The sequence below is a fragment of the Pseudopodoces humilis genome, chromosome 2, assembly GCF_049639895.1.
Source record: "Pseudopodoces humilis isolate 2021_Gansu_Grassland_sample_001 chromosome 2, ASM4963989v1, whole genome shotgun sequence".
Lineage (NCBI taxonomy): Eukaryota > Metazoa > Chordata > Aves > Passeriformes > Paridae > Pseudopodoces > Pseudopodoces humilis.
The window spans coordinates 94,922,592-94,949,312 of NC_142201.1; the positions used below are offsets into that span (position 1 = coordinate 94,922,592).

Genomic DNA, 26,721 nt, shown 5'->3' on the forward strand with positions numbered 1-26,721 from the left:
TTGACTGTGACTTCACAGTTCTTCTGGGTGGTTCTTTGCCACCCAGAAAACTTGGGAGTGCAATCCTAGCGACTCAATTTTGAGCCAAGAAAAAGCAGATCAAGGGCTGTAATGAAGTCAATAGACCATATTACAGCAGAGGGCAAAACATTCTCCCAGTTAATATTTTCCATTTTGCAGATTCTAGGAATATGTAAAACTAAGTGGGGAATAAAAAAATGAACTGAAGCATGCTGCTTGAATTCTCCTAAAGAAAAATTAGGAAGTTGACTGAAAATATTCCTACCTTCAGCATCCTTAGACAGTGCAGTGCCCACAGCTAGCCAGTAAGCTGTGGCTGTACCTCCTCCCATTTCTGCTCATACCTAACACATCCCATTTAACAAGGGCTTGTATCCAGCAAGCAGTTTGTTCTGAATAACAGCATTTACCACAGACACTAGCCCTTGATTCCATGTAAAACACTTGAAAAAAAAGCACTTGATTAAAAAATATTTTATTAGGAGTACAGTGTACCTGCAATGTACTTTATAAGGTATTTTCTATAAATGACTACTATATAGATCTGGGTGTTCCTGTTCATATTTCTTCAATACATTAGTAAGATAATGAATAACACCTTTAAAAAAACCTACATCTCTTTATTTAGTTCGTAAATGTTCAAGCGGTACAACAAGTAGCTTTGGGAGAGGTTTTAATCAAAATAAATGTAAAGCAAAGTTCAGTTATCAGTATTTCCCCTTTGTCCCCAATGAAAAATGTTTTAAACCAGAATTTTTCTTTTTAAATAAACGTGATCATGCTGTTATAACTAGTTTATTCTTTTTCCTCTTTCATTTGTCTTTCCAAGTTCCCTTGCACGGTACGTACATTTGGCTTTTGAACCAGTAAGTGTCAGGCTCTGAAAACTGCATTTTCCTGAAAAACCCCAGCCGGGTTTTTCATTCCAGCCAGGCCAGCTTTGTTTCTTCATTCCATGTACATATGTACCTGTCCACTTCAATTAGAGAGCACCAGCCCTCCCTGCCAGGCTCACAGGCAGCGGCTCTGACTCCACAGTGGCAGGCTGAACATGGCTGTGGCTGGGGCTGACACATTTGAAAACAAACACAGAAGAAAACCCCACTGAACTTGATCATTTAAAGCTGCACATACAGCAACCTGCATTTTGGCAGGAGCATAAACTATGTGTAAGGAGAAAGTGCTTCAAGTTTACTGGCTGCAGAATATTAAAAATTATAGGATCTTTTCTATAATTTATGACTGGGAGATGTTACAGGTGGATTAGGATGGGTAGCTTATGGCACTTACATTACAGGACCAGTGAATATTTAAAAACTAACGCACATTGCATTCCATGACCAACTCTGGCATATCTGTGCCTTAAACATTTATTACAACATCGTGATAAATAATATACACACTGTATCTTTTAAAATACCATATAAACCATACCTCAAGAATAGGGAGCCAGCTTCCCTATACATTATCCTACAACATGTCCCTAGCCTGTGTTTCTTTTTATTCTAAAAACAAGTTTGTAACACTGGATAACTACAGTAAGCAGCCTACACTATTACACAATTAATGCAGTATTGGCATTAGACTGGCATAAGCCTCGCTCGTCAGCCAACACCGAAGTGCCGGGCGCACTGTAAGCGTTGCCTTCCTGCAGCCTGCGCTGGGCAGTTGGGCTGGGCCTCTGCACCGACCTCACGTGGCATCTACCACTTGCCAGGTATCGATGTGCCGCACTCGTACCAGCGGACGTAGTTAATCTGAGTCTCCCCGCCTATCTTCCCAAATTTGACAGGTTCCTGACGAACTGCCCTGAAAAACCCTGGAACAGAGAAGAGAGTTTTGTTTGCGTGAAGCTCTCAGGACAGTACCACGCTTTGGCTCCCTGAGAGGCCTGTAACATAGCCACTCACTGCAAAAGTAGTCACCAAGCCGTTAACCTGACTGCCACAAGCAGAGCTCTTTGCTGCCCCTACATCCATTAGCACTCTACAATTTTCCCACCCAACTCAAAGCCAAAGTGCTTGGGATGGCAGCACAGAGGTGAAGCCTGCCTCCCCTGGGCATCCCAGCACCCTGCCGTGGGTGGTGCTGGCTGGGCACAGCCTGTGCCCCCTCTGTCCATGCTGGGCTCTTGGAACAGGAGGCTGCTCCACATTGCAAAGTGACAGTGACAAATAGTCCCCACTGCGCAGCCTTGACACTGCAGTGGACCTCAATAAAACCCAGACACTGGGGATAGTTCACACTGTCTCCCCATCCTTACATGAGAAATCATCCTCCTGGCTTTCACTCTGCCGCCTTTTACAACACATTTGCTTCCCCTTCAAAAAACATTAAGTTTCAAATTAAAGTGGGGAATTGGGGCTCCATCCAACCTGGCCATAAGGAATCTATGTGTGGCTGGAGCAGACACATGGGCACACGCACACAAAATACTGTTCTGCAGCTAAGAGACAGCATTGGCCGTGATTCCCTGACAGCATTTCAGGTCAAATACATGTAGGTATTCAGAAATCGACCCACAGCAGCCAGAATAATTGGTCTGTTGGTCTTTCTTTTCTCTATTCAATTCATTTACTAGAAAACAAGCTATTGAAAAGCTACTTTTGTTTGCTTGTTTCGTTGTTTGTTTTGGTCTAAAAATGAGTGTAGCTCATGAATTCACTCAAATCCAGTTGCTGAAATCAAATTGCTTTTAAGTGTCTTTTAAACTGAGGTAGCAAGGTTGTTAGGTAAAAGTTTTTTTAAATATTCAAATATTTTTAAAAGTGTGAATCTGGTACAACTGAGAAGTTTGCTGTTCTGGCAATGCAGATTAGATTCTGACCATCTCCTAGGCAAAATATCCTTTCAAATGGGCAGCACTGACTGGGAAGGGAAAGCAAAAGCCTCTTTAGAAAAAGCTCACAAAACACATAACAAACACCCTTCAGACCATTCAACGACTTTGTTTTTTGGAAAAATTTGTGAAAGACTTAGCAATTTCACACTCATCTCCCACACCTACCTCAACACATTTCTGGACTCGTGTGGGGTGTTTTGTAAATGGAGCACAGGAAGGTTTGGTCAACACGCTGATATTGTACTGAAAACTGTTTTGCTGTTTTCCTCAGTAAAATGTTCCATGAGACGCTCAGCACGTGTGCATGTACCAGCACAGCCTGCGTTCTTACCCCACTAGGAACGGAACACCTCAGTCTGGCACTGCTGCCAAGCAGCAAGGCAGCAGTTCAGCTGACAGAAGAACAAATTTTGTATGCCTCAGCCTCAGCAATGAGTGAAAAAATAGCCAGGCAGGTCACAGCTGTGTTTAGCACACCCAGTCCCATGTCCACTTAGACCAGGCTGGAATTTTGGGCACCCTTTTGCAATCAGTACACACAAAATTACTGCAGCATGAATTATATTTTCCAGCTATAACTTTGCAGTTTCTCGTTAGTACCAAACAAGGTATTTTAATGCCCAACGGATTATGTACGGTGCTTTAAATCAACCTTGCTAGTTTAAGCACACCACTTAATGCCTCTCTGCAAACTCAGATTTTTGGTTGGGTTTAAATATGTAATACCAACTGTGAATAATTCGTTGGGCTGTTTTAAACAGGAGAGAGGCTGTTTGCTACCTAACAGAATCTAAGTCATAACCATCCTAATAAGTCATCATTCACTGTCAAAAACTTCTTGACCCTCTTCTGCCTGCAAAGCTGGCCTTTCATCACCCACCCCAGCAGTGGGCATTGAATCCACCGGCAGGAAAAAGAGCAAACAAAGAATTGCCAAGGTTTGCTAGGAATTACCGTCTTTGACTGGTAGATCTTCTTGCTGTCCTGTCCTTCCATCTAAGAATGAGTCTACAAATTGGCAGTGATCTTCTCCATGGCCCCTCTGGTCTCCTATGTTATAAAATTTTCCTGAAAGCAAAGAAGCAGCAAAGTTAGTGAAGGCTATTTTCAAAAACCACCAGAGGCAATGGGCTGTGCTCTTTCCTCTGTGGGGAAGCCAAGGTGAACGCTATGATTCTTTTCCTCTCAGGACCTGTAGCTGTAATTTGAACATGACGTGCAGGCTCCAAGTGCTCCTGGCTAAGGCAAAAGTGCCCCACTCCTGGCCAAAATGTATGCATGGATATAATTTTCCCCTCTCCTTACATTTCATACAGTAAGGGAAATTTTGTTACTACCAAGAACATCATCAAAAAGCAAGTTTTGGTAGTGATCTGAATGGAAGGCGGGTCTGGTTCCCTGTCAGGAAACCCCCAGTATCTTCAGAGATGTTTTTATAGACCACCTCCTAACATAGCCAAGGCCTGCTTTATAAATCATCATATTTTTACAACATGTATATGCAAATGATAGCCCTTAACATATAGATGACCTCGCATACTAAGTACTTCTCCAGAGCATGGAGTGTGTCCATGTATTTACTTGCAGGATTGCTGAACAGGGCACTTGACTGCAACTGAGTAGAAATCCAAGTCTCACGTGTCCCATGTAGCATGTGCTGATGACACTTCTGTGCTTATCCTGTTAACAGGCACAGTGAAGGAGCTTTGACAGATGTTTTTACTTGCTGATTTGATTTGCAAGACATTAGTAAAATTCAGTTCAGGAGATGGAGGAGAGCATGCTACATTCTCTTCCCAAACCTGTAACAGAAACCTTTGTAGGTTTCTCTTTCTTTCAGAACTTACCATTCTTTCTAATCTTTCACAGCACTTAATTCTCAATATGTTTAACCTTTGGTTGAGATGTTGAAAGGAAAGGTGAAAGCATTTAGAAAAAGGCTCAGGCAGAAAGTCTGGCAGAAAGTCCAGTTACTCATTAGATACTGGGTGTCCTGGAGCCTTGAGTCCATGCTAGTCTGGTCATTTGAGAGGTGGTGGGATGGGTTGTAATACTGCTCCCAAAGAGCAATTAATGAAAGAGTAGCCTACCAATAAACTCCAATGTTTTTGTGATCTAAGCAATACTTTGCCAAAATTTCTCACCTCCAGTTGATGGCCTCTGTGTATGTGGCTCTTCTCTAGCTTTACAGAATTATTTATTGCTATCTAGCTTTGGCTGCAGACATGTTTTTTTCCATAGGAGAACTGGTCAGAGTGAGTTCCTCTCAGCAATTTTGTTCTGAAATTAAGAACATTCAGGCTGCCCAAAAAAGTCTTTTTTTTATTTTTTTTTTTCCCCAGCTGTTGAAGGTCACACATAGAGTTTATTTTTTTCCTTCCCTCAATAAATACTTATTTTTAGGTGGCCTGCTTTTCTGGAATGCCTACAGTGACTGCTCTGGTGGACTGTTAAATGAGGTCAGCAGTAGATGCCAGTTTATAGAACAGTCCTGGCATGTGAAACAGAGATCAGCTTTTCTCCATAAGAGAAAGAATAAGCCAGATATTTTTATGGCTAACACCAGAACAGTAACTTGCAGATACAGACATATTCTTCTGGCCCACAGCTTAACCTATGCATAACTCAAACAATTGGTCTTCATAAATTAGCAGCATTCTCAATGACTATTACACTCTTACTGCCCAATTATTTCCACAATAAAAGAACACACTTAAAACTATTTAGCTAAAAAATATAACTGGTTTTCTGTTTTGGGGATAGAAATTCTAGCACTAAGTAAATTTTTTTCCCCAGTGTTTCCTTGGGGGTGGCCTTACAATCTCACATACAAACTTTGTTTTATACATTACAAATTCCACAGCACAAGAAGAATAAATTCATGCTAAAAACCGGTATGCAAAGATACAGTTGTTGCCTGCCTTATACAACAGCATTTGGACAATGCACCCAAGTTTTGAGGCAACTATACTGCTTCAACTGCAAAGCTTCAGAAGATTTTTCAGCATCCAGTGGAATTCAGAGCTCAGTGCAGCCCTGCACTGCTGGCACATACGGTCCAGCTGGCTGGTGCTTGCAGGGACACTTCTGCTGGCCTCGGGGGCACGGCGAGGCAAGGTGACCGAGAAACACATCAGAACAGAGCTTGGCTTCAAACGGGAAAACTTCTCACTCGCAGGCAGAGGCCTCGCTTAGCAAACCGGGGAAAGGCAGCTTTCCTTCTACATAACTATTTCACTTTTAAATATTGTGACAACTGGTCAGCACCGGTTGTAACAATTCAAGTGTAAGAACCAGGCTTAGCAAGTATAATGAATACAGTGTGTCTACCTCATCTTCTTCCAGCGAGGTTAAGCCACCACCCTTCCAGCAAGAACAAAAACAATCTAATGAAAATAGGAAAATGGGCTCTTGATATGAAACTTTTCTTCTCAAATTGGAGTAGCTTTCACTGTGGTGCTAATTCACTTGATTTAGGGCTGAAGTCTAGTCCTGCTAGATTAGCACTGCTATTTCCTCTGCTGGCTGGTTTTGGGACTCATCATGCCTCATTGCCAGTGCTTGTCATTTGATCACAGCTGGTTAGTACAGTGACAGTTGAATGAATGATACATCTGTTCAAAACATTCTCTTTTATTCACATAACTGCTCAGATATTATTTACATACAGAGCATTGTACTTGCTATTAATGACAAGGCTTTCCTTCCTTGTCTGCTCATCGGAGAATGGTGCTGGATGCAAGGCAGGGAAGATTAAATTTATGGCAACGTGGGCTGCCCTACAAGCCCCTGATCTTTTCCTTCTATGTTCCTTCCATGGAGCCCAGAGCCCTGCTCCTCTGAGGTACTGGGCTCAGAGATGGGGGCAACTTTAGGTTATGGAAGTGAATTCTTCCAGGCACAGTCTCTCCTAGCTAATTCAATGCCATATGTTGGACACACTTGTCTGACTTACACTCAAAAGGCATTTCCCACATGTCTTTGTGCTCGGTTGCCATGCTAATGCCATTGTCACAGAGCTGTCTGTGGTAAGAGACCTCACACAGAAGAGAGCCAGGAGCCTGAGATGCATTGTAAGAAGTTAACATATTTCTTAATGTAGCAGATATAGCTTGCACAAGCTGCGTGAGACAAAAAGATCTCCTATCAACTAGCTGAAAAACACTTCTCACAGGCTGCTTCCCCAGCATGTGTCACCTGATTCAGGTCTTAAACACATCACACTCAATTGGCCTCAAAACACCAAACAAAGCTTGAGAATGTAAGGCCAGAAAGTTTCCCTTTAGTAATAAAATGTAATATGAAGAAAACAAAAGGGTGGGGGAAAAAGATCATAAGCAAAAACAGGGAATGGGAAAACAAAACAAAAATGTCAAAGCAGGTGAGTAGAACATGTTGACTACAGTCAATTTATTTATAAGCCTCGTAGTAATGAAGTAACCAGATGTTTACCAAAAGGGATGGGAACGTCTGGTGTGATCCTGGTCTAAAATGAGGTCCTGATCCTCTAATTAATTATTCCAGGCTACCCTTTAAATACCAATTTGGCTGTTTCACAATATATGCTGTCCACTCTGATCTTTATCAGTCTTCTATATGATCCCCAGTATATGAACAGGTACTTAAAATCAGATGATCACCACAGAGAGTGATCACCACAGACTCCTCTGAAGTCTGAAAGTTCAGTATCAAACATATCAATGGTTACTGAGCACATGCAGATTACTATTTATGATTAATCTATAGTAATAGTAATAGATTACTATTTATAATTAATCTGACTAATTTAAACAAATCTGATCACACTTCAGAAGAGCTCATCTTACTAAACCTCTTATTTTGGGAATCATAATATCTTTCAGGAATATATAATGTGGACACCACTGTTTTGAATACTTCTTACCTGTAAGTGAATCACTGAGGTATATCTTGTATCTCAAAGAATTGCACAGCTGCACACCTACAAACTTCTTATACCAAGTCCTCTTTACATATTGTTTGCCTTTGCATTCTGAATATGTGTCTGAATTGAATGGTATTTCAGTCCAGATAGCATCTTTCCCCACTGCAGGAGAGGAAAAAAGAGGTTGAAGTATGATGCTGCATACAAAATGACACTCAACAAATACATTTGAATAACTAGAATTAGAAACCTTGATGAAGCAGAATGTACCATGACACCTGCATTTTGAACATGAGAAATTTTTCAGAGAAGCAGCAAAGTATGCAGATACAGTTGGTGCTGTGAACTTCTCCTGCTGTCCTCTGGTTCAGGATTGGAATAGATTCATTCAAGGACCTTGCTGGGGGGACAACGTTTGTATTGGAAAAACTCTCATTTACGAAGTGTGTGATATAGTCACCATTCTTCAGTGCATTCAAGCCAAGACAATCAACTTGCAGCAAACTGTGATCTAACAAAAGTACATGCAATAATGAAGGGCCATTAATTATGTGGAGAAAAACAGTGCCACAGTGTTTGTCAAAGTGAAAGTGAAGTCTATTACAAATACAAAAAGCAGCCAAATTTGCTTGAGTGCTCTCAGCCCTTTAAAAGCTCAGTCCACCTTCTGTCAAGGACAGCAAGAGTCTTCTAAGTGGTCTAAAGCAGAGCTAGATCAAGCTTTCTGAAGCAGAAAATTTTCCTAAAACACAAAGACAGGTAAATAGAATCCTCGGAGTTGTGCTCTGTTAACTCACTTAAAAAGTGTGGAGTAGCTTATTCATTTTGCAGAGCTTTCTTTGCTTTAATGACAAGGTTGAGAAAATATGAGGCTGTCCTTGGCTCATTTGTGTACATTGGTTTGAAGCCATCCCAGCTGCCATGGGAGTTCCAAATCACACTGATTGCCATATGCTCAGGTAAACAAGCAGCCTTTCATGAATTCCTTAGCAGGGGCATGTGTGGAAGGAGTGAAATTGTGTGTGAATGCTGCTTGATTCTGAAATTCATCCAGCTGGTGCAGCAGAGCCACCCTCCTCGTAAAATTCTGCTATCTCATTTCTGAAAAAACTGCTGATCAGATTTATATATAAAACACTTACTTGAAATTGGCTCACTCACTCTTGGGTCCGCTGGGGGAAGAAAACAAACATTCAGTCAGACACTGTAAAATGACCATTCCCAATAATTCGATGGAAAAGCATTGGTAAGTGATTTTTTACAGCTGACGTAAGCTGTAATTTGTGAAACAGAAAGAGTTTTGGAAGCAAAGTTAACTTTTGTATTAAATTAAATTAGAAGAAATATATTTCTTATGTGAAACTCCAGTATCAATGAGCTTTTAATAATTTTACTTATGGGACAACACCAGCCAAGCAGACTTCTAGTAAATACTAGAGTTTAAACCTGTAACCAGTCAAACCCAATTGTACTGCATCTTATTAAAATTTCAATTTCAAAACCTAAATAATAAAAGGGGTACATCTGTAATACTTGCCACAAAAAAACTTGGCTTTGAAAGCCCAAATGTGAGAAATGGATGTGTGCAATTAAGAAAAAACAAAACTGGATGTTTAATTTGTCCAAACTAAACAGGAGACAGAACATAAGCCTTGTCATTCATGAAAACTGCATTTGGCACAAATATTTTTTTCACTTTTAACAATCTAACATTACAAAGAGTGTATTCAGAGTTTCTAAATACATGTGGCATAGTCTGCACTCCTCCCTGAGTAATTCTTTGCTCAGCCAAAACTCTCATCCATCAGTGACAGCACTAGCTGAGGACTATTAAATTATTACACCTGGCTCAAAACACAGACTGAGAAAGTCCTTTTAGAAAGGCTAAATCCATTTTGTGTTTTATGTGGTGTTTCAGTACTACCAAGCAATAAACACTTCTGCACAAAAGACAGTATCTTGCTTGCCTAAAGTCAACAAGTCAGCTGTAGTTAACCTTGGGGGGAGCAAGAATAGGGAAAGCAAAAGCGCTCTGATTCTTACTTCTGAGTCAGACAGAATTTGACTTGGGAACCAACCAATGGCCAAAACAGGCTTGTGTACACCTCTTAAACAGTTTCACTGGAGAGTAAACAGGATGGAAGGGAACCTATTGGGACACTGACTTCTCACAACAGCTCTTTCTCAATCCTTATTTCAGCCAAACAACGTCATTGTTTACAGCAGCCTTATTGAACAGGTAGCAAAAGCACCTACGAACACACCAGCCCAAAAACACCCCTAATGTTCCCCATCCAGAAGCTGTTAATGAGTTGGGTAGATGCAAAAAGGTCAGGAATATAAATCTGAAATGACTGAGCCCCCTCTAGGGATGAAGTAATTTTCTTTGCGATGAATACCAAACAAACCCTCTGTGTTCCTCTGTTTTTTCCCTCTTGCAGTCTGTCCATCTTACATCCTCACACAACACAGTTCTGATCCCAGGCTGACTTTCCAGGCATGGTGGTAAGAAGCCAGTCAGGAGACAGTAAAGAGCAAGATGAAATGAACAAAATGAAGCAAGAGAGCCTTTCATGCATCCCACAAACATGGGTACTAAAGCTGCTGCAAATGATGGTCTGGTCTGTGGAAGTTCTTACCTGATTCAGTACTGAATGACACAACATTGCTACTTGGACCTTCACCAAGGGGATTCCTAGGCTTCACATGGAATTCATAACTGGGGAATAAAATAGAAGAGATGAAAATTTTGAAAACTAAGCATTCTTGAATAGTTTGGAGCAAGCAAGCAAGCAGCACACACATTGGTGCTACTCCCCTTCTGGAGAAGAACAAAAAGCCCAATTTCTTGCCACAAAACAACTGAAGCATTTTTTGTCCTAACTGTGTTAGACCTGAACTGAACACAAAATTAACCAGCCCTTTTGATAATTTGCACACATACTGTTGATACTTGATTTAATTCACCACTGACTTGTCTGTCTCCTCTCACACAGCAGTTTCAGCTCTGGCAAAGGGAGCAAGTTCAGATGAGGTCTGAAGCAACCTGATAAGGAGAGACTGAGTAAAGGACGTTGCTATTTATTTGTACTTTTTTCTTTCTTAAGAACACAAACCTCCAACTCAATGCCTGTTAGGCCCACCAACAATGACCGACAGGACCAGTAATGAAACATAGGGCAAGTCTTCCAGGACAGGAGCTCAGCCAAGGCAAAGATCCAATTGCTTGAATGTATGTTAATAATAAGTATATGAAGCAAAGATGAGACACTGTGCAGAGTCTCTTTTGCTTGCGTTTTTCCTGATGTGGCACCACACCAGCCTGTGCTGTAGTTATCTCATGATCACTTTTCATCACTGTGTTGGAAACCAAACACAGTGCTATGAAAACAGAACATGACTGAAGAAAAAAATCCAAACCAGCCTCCTCTTCTTAAGCCTCCCCCAACTCTCAGTGCTTGATTAGCAGTGGAAGTGCCACGTACAGAAGGACATCTCCCATGCTCCGAGCACAAGCGCGGTGAATCTCTCCTGACACAGAGTGTCTCTTTGTCAGTGACAGGGAGCTGCAGGACATGAGTCAAAGGGACTGTAGACCTGGAAAATGGGCCCCAAATTAGAGGCACTTCTGCTGTAAACACAGAAAAACATGGAAGTCCCAGAAGTGGGCAACTAAACATTCAGCTCTTGACTCGAGAGAGGATCATATACCAACGATAACTTTGGCAGCTCGTGACTGTAACATAGCATTGTAACGTAGTGCTGGAACTGTTTCCAAACAGCAATTTTCTAAAGAAAGAAAACCCCCATACCACACTCGGCACAGTTGGAAATTTGTAAACTCCATTTGCAATTCCCCAGAAGAATAATTCAATCCAAACTTTGGATTACCTCTCATTCCTCCTTGGCTCCTGCAAAACCTGAGCTAATTAACCTCAGTGGAGTATTCATGCAGTACCAAGCAACTGTTTTCCATCCACTGTACTTCTAAGACAATATTTAACTTTAAAATTGCTTACTTAAGCAATTGCCTTTATTTCTAGGGTTTTCTTTTTAAGGGAAATACTTCTATAGACTGGTATGCTGAACAGATGCATTGTGGAAATTCACAGATATTGCTAACAGCTTGTTTTCAGCTAAAAAAAGTCTATTTTGAAAAATCTTGACATTTATTTAAACATGCTGAAAGAGTATTTGGATCTACCCATATTACCCCGTGGTAGGAGGGAGACATTAACCAAATAATCAGTTTAAGAAATTTATGAATCTTTTATTATCAACTTCAAATTGCTTGCACAAAGACATGCTTTTAAAAATAGTACCTGAGTATTTAGTATTCACATTGGCCATGTGGTACAGTAACTTTTTTGGTCAAGAAGTATTCTTGTCTGGTAGGAAAGGTTCTAATATAGAGAACTGTAGCAAAGCAGTTGGAGATTCTTTCTGAAGAATCACTGAAGTATAAACAAAGATTTCCTAATATGTTGGGGGTCTTCATGTAATAGCTAGATGATACATTTAAAAAAATGTAGGAATTAATCCACACCTAGACATAAGACTGCAAAGAAGTTTTCCTGCTCCCTTCACAGGAAGAACGTCTTATCTAAAGCTATTATTGTAATTGTGATCATCAAGATGGAATGTTCTATTGCTTTATGGCAGTTTATGGCTTGATCTCCCAGGTGATAATAATCTGTTTTAGCCCCTTTGTATGTATTTTGCTGATTTTTGAAGAAATATATTGTTCTCAATAGCTGATATGCCCCACTTTGGGTTGCATTAGGCAACATTCTTCATAGGAGTAAGTCCTGGTCCCAAAAATCTTTAGTCTGTGAACTTTGACTCATAAATTCTCTAATTCCAAAAAGACAAAAACAAGAACTGAAGGTTATTTTCCAAGCACTGTTTTTCAAATTACAGTTTAGAGATCACTAGGTTCTCTGCAAAAGACTAAACCATAGCTTGGAAAATTAGGACAAAATTTAAATAAAGATATAAAATCTACAGATATAGATTTCAGCTTATATAATCATATAAAGAAAATAGGAGAAAAGGAAAATAATAAAGAAATGTCCAAAGTTTAGCTCAGTCAATTAGGGAAGCATCTTATTAACAATGTTAAAAGGAAATTTTAGAAATTAAAATACATGCAATTCTATGGTTCTGTGGTATGTGTTTTTACAAGCATCTCAGGCTCCTTTCCTCTGCCAGTTTCAATCCTAAAACAATACCAGTGGCTTCCACAGAACAAAAATAACAAACAACCCCTTTTGGAGATAAAATGAATTAGCTAGTTGACAGAACATCGAAAAGGAAAGGAAACGTAGGACTGGGATCACAATATGACATAGTTTAATTTTAAAGCTATGCTGTGGCTGTTTTAATAGAAGACAATCTAAAGTCTTCCTTTTTGTGTGTCAGGTGAAAGATCTGAAAAATAGAAATAAAATGGTGAAAAAAGGGTACCATCTGCACTGTTATGCACTTCCATAAAAACCACAAGGAAGAGGAAAAATTGGTTAGTTTCAAGAAGAACGTATGGTAAAATTAATAAAGGGGGATAGGGAAGCCATACAATGGTTATCCCATGTCTGCTGGTTAATTAGACTTACCTAATGAGAAACTGGAGTCTATATTCCATCTTTATATCTGCCTGCCTAATACACCAAAACCTCTGCTATCCTATGTAAGTAGCAATCTAATGCATCACACCTTTAAGATTGCTGTTCTACAAACCTTTGGAGACCAGGCCTTCCAAATCCTCCCCAACTGTGTAAGCCAGTAAAAGTCCTTGTGCAGATTAAATGGACTTGACTTACAGTAATTACTACTTGGAGTGTATTTTTCCACCACAGGAAATCGCTATACCACATGGAACTCTGGCAAATGCAGCTGCTCCTGCATTTTTTAAATCATGCAAAAGGAGAAGATTGAAGATTGCAGGACTGAAAATAGGTGAAGAGAGATTTTCACCATAATAGGAGAACTGGAGCAGCTGAGTACAGTCCTGAGACTTCAGGACTATTGCTGGGGAGTTGCTGGTGTTGGATAGCAGTTGTGCAGGGCTCTGTGCACAGAGCTTCTCTGTCTCTGCGGAGTGTGCTTGGATGGTAGTGTGGCCAGGAAAGAAAGAAAGAGAGAAAGAAAGAGAGAAAGAAAGAGAGAAAGAAAGAGAGAAAGAAAGAGAGAAAGAAAGAGAGAAAGAAAGAGAGAAAGAGAGAGAGAAAGAGAGAAAGAAAGAAAGAGAGAAAGAAAGAGAGAGAAAGAGAGAGAGAGAAAAAGAAAAACAGAGAGAGAGAAAGAGAGAAAGAGAGAAAGAAAGAGAGAGGAGGAGAAAGAAAGAGAAACAGAGAAAGAGAGAGAAAGAGAGAGAGAAAGAGAGAAAGACAGGAAGGGAGAGAGAGAGAGAAAGGGAGAGAGAGGGAGAGAGAAAGTGAGAAAGCAAGAGAGGAGAGAAAGAGTAAGAGAGAAAGAGAGGAGGAGCTGCTATGCTTGTTTGAGGAATCTTTCTCCTAGCAAAGTTGGAAGAAGGTCTAAGAGAAATGGAAAGTGCTTATCCATGAACCCTGATATCAACAGCAGTACCTGTTAATTTTTTAATAAAACAAATAGAAACCTCCAGCATTTTTCTGCCACTTTCTGAATTTTGCTGCATTGAAGCTTCCTTTGTAGTTCCTATCTCTTGAACCATGCTGTTAGCAAAAGCTAAACTCTCTGCATTGATAGAGATTTTCTTGGGTTTTGCCTCATATGAGATTAGAACATTTGGGTGCTAACTACAATACAAAACAATATTAGATAAAGGTGATAACAGTCTTGGGACACAATCTAACACAAAAAATCCAACAGAAACCACTCAAAATTTTTTAAAAAGGAGAAGAGTATATTTGAATTACCAAAATAATTAATGAGGAAGCAGATCAGTACCTAATGGGAAGTTATATAAAACAATGGAATGCAAGCATCACAGGCTTTTTGTTTATTATTAATAATATTTTTCTATACCAGTAGGCTGATGGGACACATCCTCCAGTGGCTACTCAAACTTCCCCAGAGTAATTAGAACAAGTCTTACTATTTTTCTTTACTACCTTCCAATTACTGCCATTACAAATATACATGAGAACAGCTTTCAGCAGTCTTCAGGCCCTTTTTTGAAGGCTTGCATAGGAATTTGGGCTGTAAAACTTCCTGGACACTATGGCCTGTGCTATGGGCTTCACTGTCCTTAAACAAACTACCAGAATGAAAGAGAAAATGTACACCGACCAAAAAACAGAAGGTTCCAAGATAGGGCAGGGATACAGAAATAAGAACTACATATTTTGGCACAGAAATCAGCAGAAATAACAAAAAATCTCATTGGAAAAAAAACCCAAACAACATCTGCATTTAATATTTTAGGCTAGGAAAGTCCATGAAAAAACTACAGGTCAGTGAAACCAATTTTTTCCAAGGAGAATATGCAGAGGAACACCATCATTACTACACAAGAGATGGAATTAAGACAACAAAAAACACAGTAAGCCCTTTTCTCTCTGGGGCCTCTCAATAATTATTGCAAACAAGCAGCTCAAGGAGAAAAATACTGAAAATTGTGGATAATAACCTTATCTTGACTCACATATGGGAGATCTTGCTTGACTAATATTAACATGGGAGAAGTTACTGCAATGCTTCCTTATGAAGGAAAGTTTTAATGTGAAACAAGGAAAGAGCAGAGTCTTGGGTATGCCAGTGGTCCTCCCATTGGGAGTTCCAATGTGAGCAGCCTTTTAAGGAAACTGAGAAACAGGAGACCTGTATGGCAGCTTAGATGGAATATTGCAGGTCTCATTCCTCAAATGGCTGCTTGGAAGTTAGACTGTAACTACTTTGACCAAAACTATCAGTCTTGCAGTTTGACTCTTTTCCAGGTGGAATAAACACTGCATTTCTCACTATAAGAATCACAGAATTTCCATGTGGAGGATGAAAAATTGTTAGTTCCTAGTAATGCATTTGCTTCTCTCATTTTTCTTTGCTAAGATAGAAATGACATTTGCCTTAACACACTAAGCCTGCATTAAAGAAATTGGAGGAAACTGAGGTGTGCAAGACCAGAAACTGCCCCTAAGGTCCAATCTTACAATAATACATGTCACACCTATAAGGGTGACCTGGTCCAGGCCCCTTTTCATGACAGGGCTGATTTAGCTGCTTTGAGCTCAGGGTTCATAAGGTACAGTAGTGGCAGACACTCTTTGAACAACAGAATAAAAACTGAGTAGCTCACTACTCTGTTCAGACTAACCAGGAGAAGGAAGGATAAATGGAATTTGGTTGCTACAATCTTTTCACCAACAGAAGAATAAAGATGGCAAAAACTGCAGAAATTTTGGTGTGTGCTTTTGTGTGATACTGAACAGAGGGCTGAGTGAAATGTGACCTGGACCTTCTCTAAAGTTCTTGGAAGTAGTATAAAGGATAATAAATGCTAACTACAGTACAAAGTCATAATCAGCACTGTGTATATGTGAATATTAGGTCACAGAAGCACATCTATAGAGCAATGTTTAAGCAGAAGACATTCATAAAACAAGAGGAAGTTTTCTTCAGGCACCAACTGGTATATGTAATTATATCCAATTAACTATCTGTAGAAGGAAGATGTATATCATTATCTGGCTCACATAGCGTAATAACACTACATGCTTAGTGATATTTCAGGTAAAGGTTACAATCAGAAGCAAATCTGATGAAATTAAACAGAATTCTGGACTGAAGCCAAACAGCAGCTTACCACCAGCAAGAGTACCAATTTCAAGAACTCTGACCAACCAAATAATGGATATCAAGATTTGAACTTCCCAAGTTATTTAAACTATCAGAAATCTTCTAAGGTTTTAAATCCTGCAATCACCATATTTGGCAATTCACTAGGTGAAAAAGGATAAAATAATTGTTGTATAAGGAAAGATCCTTTAAATTAATGTGTGGTTGTCAACTGTGAGGCATGCCTTACTGTGGGAAAGTGGCACGGATAGGATATGTCTTTCCTTGGGCAAAAAACATGGATCTCAACATTCCAATGAAATCACATTGTACAGGAGCCTCTAAAACTTTTTTTTTTAAGAAAAAGACCCCCAGACAATCAGTTGCATTAGAAAGCAGCTGACTGTGCCCCACATTTATTTAAAGGGTCTATGTCCTCACAATCAGAAGTTTTTCAAAACTCGATTTTACTTTCATCTCAGAGTATCAGACTTGTAGTCAAGTCACCAGGAGCACATAAAGCTGGGTGTATTTAAGACAGAAAGGCAACAAACTTCTGTAATATATATGACTTGATTTGTTTAAAAGTAACCTTCACAAGTTGTGGTATGCCTATGAAAGTCCATTTTCATTTCCATCTCCATATTGTCATGGTATGAGTCTGCTAAAGCCAAACACTTGATAACTGTACTCAAAGTTGAAACTCTCTTTTTAGCCAGTGCATTTTTTCTGGATCTAGTCACTTTTCAGACAGCTAAATGGACACACAGAATACTACACGATAATCCTCATCCCATTTAACTTCTGTGTTTGTACTTACTGACAGCTGCAGTCTCACATGCAATTTTTGATGAGGGACTGTAAAAGTCTCTTTGTTGCTTCCCTAACACTGTCCAAATTCCTGAAATATTTAAGGTCTGGCCATTAGCTCTTAATCTTTAAAAGCTGCCTTGTGTAAGGGCCAGCTCAAAGGAAGAAGGGTGTCTGCCTTGCTGCAGAGCTTCCAGAGGTGTAGCGGTATGACCCATTTGAAGAATGCAAAAAAGTAAAGCAAACAAACAGCATGATCTGGCACCCAGGTTTTCCCTGCTGCTTCTTCTACCCCCTTCACACTGAAAAGTTGTTTGTCTTGCTTCCCTCCTGCTGACTGTGGGCAATTAACTCTAGCTTCTGGGCCAGGCTTTACCATATCCTACCTGAAGTACATCAGCAGGATGCTGGGTCAGGTACAGCTGCTCAAGAGCATATGTCTGCACAGCCACAGGCTTGAAGTGCCTCGCTGCCACAGGGTCTTTCTGCTCTAAACTGACCCATGAAGGCTGAGGTAACAGATTCACAAGCATTTTTATGCCTTTTTGGGAAGTCTTTGTTTAGGTCTGTCTGCTTTAGATCTGTCCTGAACTGCCTTTAGCTCTGAATGCGCTGGACCTTCAGAGCAGCATAGGGGGTTCACACAAGCCTCACTGAGGGCTTCAGGACAGAGGGAAAAAATAGGGTGTCTAATTCAGCTTGTCAGTTTTTCCAGAGGAAGAGGTTCTTCCCAGTTAATCCACCTTCTGCTGCTGAGAATCTCTCTTTCCATATATTGCTGGTACGTTTGCAAATGTTGATCACTTGTGGGAGGGATTTCTATTTCTCTTCCAAGTTTCTTTGCCAGCTCTACCTCTTCTATAGCTCTTCCCTTTAAGGCTAGTTATGGAAAAGTTTCCTTGCCAATCTTAATGTATTGTTTGATGAATTTTTAGACATTTCAGGGACTCTGTTAATGAATATTGAGCTGTGTTTAATTGTCGCTCTTCCTCCCATTTGCAGTCAATTTTATCCAGAAGTCCATTTCCTTCATCTAATGAGCAGCTCCTGATAGACAGGAGACTTTTATTATGGACATGTGATGTTTCTTGGCAGAACAGATACTGTCTACATGATGCCAGCTGTCTTAACCACTTTCTTGTTTTCCCTGAATTTAGTGTGCCAGCAAGCCTGGATTTAAGTGGTAACAGGAACTTCTTGTGCTTCTGCCAAAGCTCTCAAGGTGTCCTCAAAATTAGGAAACACACATTTTGCTTGGAATGGGAGTTTATTGAACAGAGCCACTCTGAGGACTTTACATCCTTAAATCTGGTGAGACTTGAGGGACATGTACCACTGCAATTTATATCAAAGGTTTTCAATTTTGGGCAATGGCCCTCTGGATCTAGAAAAGCTTTCACTCTTTCTTTTTGAGGCTGGGGTTGGTGAATGGTAGTTGCACTCTCCTCAGGAAAATTTATCCCTTTATGTCTTAAGTCAGCCTCCACCAGTCACTCCTGATTTCCTACCTAGCTCCTTGTAAAAAAATGCACTCTTCAAAAGACAGCTGTACCCCATGGCGTTTGGTTGGCCCTTGCCCACCAAAACATGAATGTCTTCTCACAGGTTTGACAGAATTGTTGCTAAATAAGATTAAAAAACATTTTATCTGCTTTTGCATAGCTCCTGCCTTCATTATGACCTTTCCAATGGCTCTAGCTGTATCTGTCTGTCTCCATCTTGCTTCCTTTCTGAACAAACAGCAGTGTAAAAAGCTTTTCTCTTATGGTCATGTGGACACTGCTCCCAGTAACAAGGGTTTTCCTTTGCTTCAATGTCCTTCTACACTTAACCAAATCCATCCCATCTCTGCCACCACATGTGACATGAAGAGTTTGAATGTGGAATGAAAGAGAATCTGCTTAATAACACAGAGCTCTTTTCAAAAATGCAACAGTATTATTTCAAAACAGAACTGAAATGAAAACACAAACAGCATAGACTGACAACTTTAACAGCACCTACTCCCCTTCTTAGTCACCACTCCAGAAATACATTGTTTTGCCATCTCTTATAAGTCTTCTCAGCTGATCAAGAAAAACAATGCTTGTTGCCCAAGCTATGTATTGCTAACATATCCTAATTGCCTCTTAACATGAATGAGCAACATAGCTGCTGTTCACCCACACACAAGCCACATGCTTTCAGGAATTCTTGAATTCCCAAAGCAAAACACAGCAATTCTAGCCCATCTTGTGAGCCCATCTTTTGAAATCTGTCAGATAAACTCTTTTGGGGTATCATAATCTTGTTTTTCAAATTCTCTTCCCTTGCCCTCCACTTTGTGCAATAGGTTTTCATTCCTTCTCCCAGGAGCTGCTGGTAACAACAGAGGTTGAACCAGCACCTCAGATTACACCACACATTGCCTAAAAATAAAGGCTCAACGTGGGCTCTATGAAGAATTTTGTGCTGTGTTTCCAATGCATGGCTGATAATAATGGAAAAGGGTAGCTTATCTAAAACAGAAACATCCATTCACCAAAGCCAAATGGATGGTCTTACAGGAAAAATCCCAACTGTCACTCATTAGCTTTCTGATTAAATTAGTAAACAACATTACAAAAGACAAAGGGTTTTCTTCCCTGCTCTGAATTTCACCATAAAAAGAAGGATACATTTTTATGATATTTGATATTTAAAGATAGATCAATGCTTATTTGAATTAGTTGCATGAGAATCACACCATCAACTGGAATTTATTTACTCATTTTTCATTTGCCAGCTCTTTTAACACATTGAAAGAAAACCATAAGTTCAGGACAAATGTGTTTTTCCTCCTCAGGGTGATTTCCTTACTTTTGACAGGTAGTCTTTCTGATACCACAGGTCACTCCTGCAGCTTGTCCAGACCACAAATACTCTTGCAAATTTCCTAAAGATTCCTCAAATATGTTTTATCTGTTAACTTAGAAGAAAGATAAACCAAACCACACATTTTTTTCTATCTAAACAGGAGTAAAACCAATTGGGTCTTATTTCCATAGGTATTTCCATCTGATGTGGCAGACAACTGCCATTCTAAATTAGTAGGATTAACTTAGAAAATTATATTATTTAATTACCTTGTGTCAGGTTTTAGGTTTTCCACTGTAGAATGGGTTTGATTTGTCGTGATAATTGATTTCTCCTTTTCACCATCACTTCCTCCATTTTCAGTTGATACAACCTCATACTCTGGAAAATTACAGTAAAGAAAAATCACATCAAGTAACATCTCTTATTTGAGCTTCTTAAATACAACCAGATAGTGAATGAGTATGCAATTTTACAGGAATTCAACCTTTCTGCCTTTTGCCAGCCTGAAAGTCAATATATGATTTGGACTTTTTAATTCATTCAAGTTGGAAAAGAAAATGCAGGAAATGAATGAGCACACAAATATGTGCATGCAAACACAGACACACACCAAGAACTACTGAGTCCATTCAGTGCCTGCTTGTTACTCAGTGCACAAGGCAAGAAACTGCCCTCCACTTCTGTGGCAACACAAAGGAGCAAAGCGTGAGCAAAATGGTCTTGGTTCCTGATGTTTGTAGTTTTTTATGAAAACAAGGAGGTGAGTGTGATCTCTGTTTTCGTTGTTATTTGTCAGACCTTTCCATTATGTTTTGGTTTTGGGCACACCCAATGAAACCCCTTGTACACAGTTAAAGTCAAGAAAAATAACCATTCAAGAAACAAAATGATGCAACAAATTATGTTTTCTGTTTCTACCTTTCTATCTGAAACAGTGCATTTATTTATAAAAAAGAGATGCAATGCCTAAATACGATGATTGGAAAAACATGCATAAACTACAAAAATAGAAAGAGACGACAGCAAAATTGGTTTAAGCCTGTCTAAACAAGTCATGCCATAATGGTGCCAATATGAAGCAATCACTTCAGCATTCAATGCCTTCTCTTGAATTCAGAATTGATTTTGATGAGTCATTGACTGAGTTTTTAGCTAACTGCAATGTTCAATTTTTGTCAGCTAGTGTTGAGGTACAGAAGATGTTGGAAGAATTAGGAATGTCCATCTTGCATGTTTACCTGTCTGTGTGCCTAGTCCTGCATGACTCACATGTATTAATTCTCAATATAAACCTCTTTAGAAATGAAAAAAAACCCAAGAGATTCTTTTAACAGAGAGGGCTTGTTGACCCTCTTGCAGTGGGTACTGCAAGTATTATGCTGGCAGAGTTCTACTGACTTACTAGATGGATGTCAGCTTTGATTGTGTCTGGCCCACTGTGAAACAACCTCCTCAGGTGGAGAAGGATGCCTACATTATGTGTGTGCATCCATACTTACTGCTGTATTGTTGGAACTTCTTGACTAGATCTTACCAGATCCTGTACTGAGAGGGTCCAGAAAATTGGAGAAGATACAGAGTCATAATTCTTAAGTATCTTTTTGTGTCATCACTGGCACCAATGCTCCTTGCTGTGTAAATCTTGTTGTAATCTAGTGGCAGGTTTTCACCCACACTGGAAATGACAGTAGCACAAAAAAACCCAACCCCACTGGGCTCCTTTAATCCCTGAGGTCTAAAGTACTTTTAAATAGCAAAAAACTACTGTGAAAGTAAATTAAGATGGAAATACTGTATTATCACACAATGGAGGAAAGAAATCAAACCAACCAGTAACAGTGTCATTGTCCGGTTTTTCCCAATCCAGTATGACAAAGGATGGACAGCCCTCCACAGTCACCACGGTGAGGTTGGTTGGAGGATTTTGAGGAGGACGAGTGGGTTCTTCCTTGCTGCCAACTTCTTCTTGAGGAAAATGCTCGAGGGAGCTTGTGATGGAGCAAGGCACATCATCATCTTTCTTCATGTACTTGACATGGGGGGCTAAGAACAATGAGAAAGAGCTGTTACTCAACAGAGTGTTTTTACAAACTGGCAGCACCATTTCACCTGGTGCACGGCACCCATACAAGGACACTAAGCAAAAGTCTGCACAAAGCTTTCAGAATAAACCCCATATATTCAATATGAAGCTGCTTGTTCTTGTTTTTGTTTGTTTTGGATTTTGTTTATGTTTTTGTTGTTGGCTTTTTTGCTTATTTTTAAAATTTTACTTATTGTTGCTTGACCTGGAATCTGCCTTCACTCCCTTCCCACTGGCACTACTGATGAAATGACATTCTGAAGGTATTAGCAGGTGATACACAATGTTTGAAAGAATTAAAATCTGTCACAAAAGGATCACAGAAGGATCTGTTACAGAAGGATTGAGAACTTTCGTCTAGAAAGTAAAAGTAAAATTCAATCAAGAAAATACTGCTTTGTACTGCAGCTCTTTCATCTGTCACTAAAGTGACACAGAATCAAATAAAATTTTGGTCTTTGAATAACCAAATAAGATAATTTGATGCAAGATGGCTCAGACTTCATATACTCCCTAAAATAAAAATACCATAGCTATGAAAATCCTACCTTGGTACCTTGGTTTTCCTGAAGAATCTGTTTCTGATGTAGGACTTGAGCTGAAGACAGTTTCATCAACTGTAGAAAACACAGACATAATTTGCAATAAATACAAAGTTTCAGTGTTAGAACTGCAGCATTTCACAGTTCCTTTGGCACTTTAAATCATTGTAAGAATAGATAAATGGTAGATATTTGTTGCCAGATCTGTCTATTTATTTTAGGTACTCCATTTTTTCTGTGATGCTGTGTAAATCCTGTACTTACCTGGTAGTACAGACAGCCATAATCAAAATGACAGAATTCATGACTGCTGCTGGATTTAGTTCTTGCAATATATGTAAAATACTTTTTAGACCATTGTCCTGGGTTTGTTTTAGTTGAATTTATGGTAAGGACAAGAAAGGTCAGCCACAGAAAAAGGATGTTTTTGCACTGTGCTGGCTGTTTAGCTTGGAGCTTTTTTGATGTTCCTGGGATATATAGAACTACTACACTGGCCAAGTAGCTTCTCTAAAAATAACAGGGAAATAAAAAATTCTATTTTCAGAGAGCACAAATTCCAAAAAATTTGAAGGAAATTGAAAACAAATACACTGGTGAAGAGAAATGTGCTAAAGCAGTCAGGATTCATGACACAATGTTGTATTAATTAGCTACTACACTGAACACGATGCAAATACTACAATGGACCTCAACAGATAAAACACAAACCTTCCCATCAAGCAGTTATAAATAAATCTAGCATCCAGCTCGCTTTACTGAGCACTGAGGATTACAATGATCATTGTAAGGAGACAAGAATTTAAGTATTACTATAAATCCAGGAAAATTAGAAGCAGCATCATTAATGACAATGTACCAAGAGCTGCACATTTGGGCTCAAAACTTCTAACCACATCCTCTTCCAAACCCTTTACTGTATGCCACCTTGAAAAGACTTTGCTCTAAATTTGTAACCAACTCTCAGTTTTATAAATGGAAAATTACCCACTGACCACTATGATTGCACTACTACAGTTTTTTCTATTTAAATGGTGGCAGTTTGATCAAATGAAGGAGGATATCACATCTGTGATGAGCACTATCCACCACTGACAAATAACATTTTGAATTTATGTATTGGGAAAATTGAAACATCCAGAAAAAGAAGTGCCTTGTCTATTCTTTGCACAGCTTTAAATGACCACTGATTAGTACTGAAAGCCTACTGAGCATGTACAAATTTCTAGGAAAATGGAAGTCCTGACATGTTCTCAGTTACCAAGGTGTGTAAGAGAAGGGAGCTAGATCTCAGTCAAATCAGAAAAGTCACAAAGTGGCATAGAAGAAATCAGAATCACCCCAGACAAAATACTTTTTATGTTAAATATAAAATGCATCAATAAATCTTAGGGAAGGGAAGCAAAAGAAAAATGGAAACCCTAATGTTAATTAAAAAAAAAGAAAAAAGGAAAAACCAGGAATGTTTGTAATATGCTCACCATAATACTCCGGAGTTGCAAAAGCTGTTGGTGTCTTATATAATGTTCCTGTCCTCACAGGTGGTGTTGGTCCAGCAGGCTTAGCTATAGTGACAGATGGAGGGACTTGTAGCAACAAGACATTCAGCATTTGAAGGTGTCAAACAGCTTTCTGATTTTCTGAGAGAACTCAGTTTTGTGACAACTGCTTCATGCAACAAGTATTTTCATTTAAATCATAGTAATCCCTCAGCTGGATTTAGGAAAGTTCTGAACTGTGCTAGCTGCAAATGTAACCTAATCCTGAAACCTAGTAAGAAAACTCTTTGCTACTTTGAGGTTGTCTTGGATGACTTTAGTCAACTAGCATATAAACTGGTTTAATGCACAGAACCGTTCTACACAGGCTGGTGAAAGGATGTAAAATGACCAGCATGGACACTGATATTCCTTAAAGAAAGAGAACATTTCTTCCTGAGTTGCAAGACACAATAGCTGAAGTCAGCAACTGAAACTTGGATCCTTCCCTCAAATATAGGTAAGATTAATTTCTGCTCTCAACTCAGCACATACATTAGCAAGGGTAGTGCTGGAACATTTGGAGTGATAAAACACCAGGTCCTTAACTGTGGACTGCATTAAGAGTTTAATTACAGAACAGTACTGGAGCTTCCACTAAATGAAATTAAGATACACTTCAAATGAAGGCAAAGAAAATGCAGCCAAGTCCAGCATTTTCAACATTTATTACACTGTATCAGTCAAGAAGAAAAGTTTTCTTGCTCGACTAATTTCTTTAGTAGTTTCCATAAACCTGGACAGAAACTGACTGATAGAGGCAGTATTATCACCAATAATTCAACAGCTATTTAAAAGAAGTATTTTAGATTATGTGACATTGTTTTCATTCTTGAGCTGTTACCACCTAATAAAGAAAACAGGTTTCTAAGAGGCAAACAATCCTTGGTAAAGGTCTTGATTTCTTGCATAATAGCTGTAAAAGACAAGAATTTAATTCTTAAAACATGCAGATACGCCCAGATAATGATGATATGACAGTGAAATCTCAACCCTGAAGAGTCAAGAACTATATAATATAGTTACTTCCCCATCATATGCGATACAAAACATGGCAACTGAAGGCAGAACTCTGGTGAGCCAAGTTTAAGACAACAAAAATCCCTACTTCCCACTTATTTTCTTAATAAAGTGGAAATCTGAATGATTCTCACTAGGGTTCAATTTCACAAAGTTTCTGGAACTCTCATTTCCATTTTTTTTTTCCCATTCAGGAGATTTTTAATGTCTGCATAGAAACCTTTCCATAATATCCACTGGATGAGTTAGAAAGATGCAAGTAAGGAATTAGTCACAGTGTTAATGAGAAAGAGGACAGAATTCTGACAGGGAAAATCCAAGAAGAACATTGAGGCAAATTTTTCCTGTTAGTACAGTGGAACTGCCTCTCCATGGAACCAGAAGAAACAAAATTACAATGTTTAAAACTAAGCTGGATAAAACACTAGGAAACACAGAAGAAAGAAAATATTCTACTGTCCCCACAAGGAAGAACCAGACTGTTTAACCAGTTTATTCCATCCTGAGAGCCTAGGAAGGTACGGTAAATGCTGACTACCACATAACCTGGCCTCCAGTGTAAGGAAAAAGGTTGAAATTTCAAAACACTGGTAAATTAATTAGATTCTTATTGGAGAAAATTAGTATAGACCCCAATACAAGCAAAAGAAAATATATCAGGTCTAAGACTGATGATGTCTTCTGTTTTCTTGTAACTATTGCTAAGGAAACACTACCCATCAAGTGCAGACACAGTATTTCAATCTTGGCTCTGCTGATGAATAAATGGTTGACTCCAGCTTGGAGATTCTTGCTACTCATCTGCCACACAAAATACTAAAGTATTATTTAGGTCTTTAGTACCTTAAAAGCACACAAAGTCACAAATGAAAAAACAAACAAACAAACAAAAAAAACCAACAAAAAAAGCAAACAACCCACAATAGGCAATCCAATAGAGCTGTATATTCATATATAGCTGTATATTCATATATATAAATATATATTTATATATATATATAAAGGCCTTTATATTTCCAAGGAACTACAGAGATCAATATGAAGAGGAAAGAAGCTGTCATGATGTTAAGCTTAAGGAGATAGTTTCTGACTACGTCGAATAATGTTAGCCTAAGGATTCTTGTATAGAATCCACTGATGAAACATCCATGTGGATACTGAATACCTCCTTCAGGATAAACTTAAAATGAAACAGAAAAGGTGAAAGTTTCTATGTCCTCTTAATACTGAGAAGCCAGAATACTTTAGCACAATAGTCAAGCTAAACTCTGCACATGAAACAACTCAGCTTGCTCTACCTCCCAGTGCAGTTCTTGTCTGGGTGACTTTTAGCTCATTTTTTTGCAGCTATTAATGGATGCATGGTATAT

At 39.1% G+C, this 26,721-nt stretch overlaps 1 protein-coding gene across 16 annotated transcripts in view; it reads right to left on the reverse strand.

Moving 5' to 3' along the window:
• Window positions 1-1,360: 1,360 nt before the first annotated feature.
• ABI3BP (ABI family member 3 binding protein) overlaps window positions 1,361-26,721 on the reverse strand; it is a 138,409-nt gene continuing 113,048 nt past the window's right edge. For 15 of the 16 annotated variants that reach the window (XM_088052319.1, XM_088052315.1, XM_088052324.1 and 12 more), the window contains 9 exons: window positions 24,275-24,358; window positions 22,800-22,868; window positions 21,999-22,211; window positions 20,435-20,546; window positions 10,406-10,485; window positions 8,909-8,938; window positions 7,767-7,928; window positions 3,818-3,931; window positions 1,361-1,840 (listed from right to left, as the gene is read on the reverse strand). In XM_088052319.1, the coding sequence (XP_087908445.1) occupies window positions 1,725-1,840; window positions 3,818-3,931; window positions 7,767-7,928; window positions 8,909-8,938; window positions 10,406-10,485; window positions 20,435-20,546; window positions 21,999-22,211; window positions 22,800-22,868; window positions 24,275-24,358 (980 nt within the window). In that variant the 3' untranslated portion in view covers window positions 1,361-1,724. Of the gene's footprint in view, window positions 1,841-3,817; window positions 3,932-7,766; window positions 7,929-8,908; window positions 8,939-10,405; window positions 10,486-20,434; window positions 20,547-21,998; window positions 22,212-22,799; window positions 22,869-24,274; window positions 24,359-25,104; window positions 25,248-26,721 lie in introns of those variants that run through there. The other variant, XM_088052322.1, reaches the window with a different exon arrangement.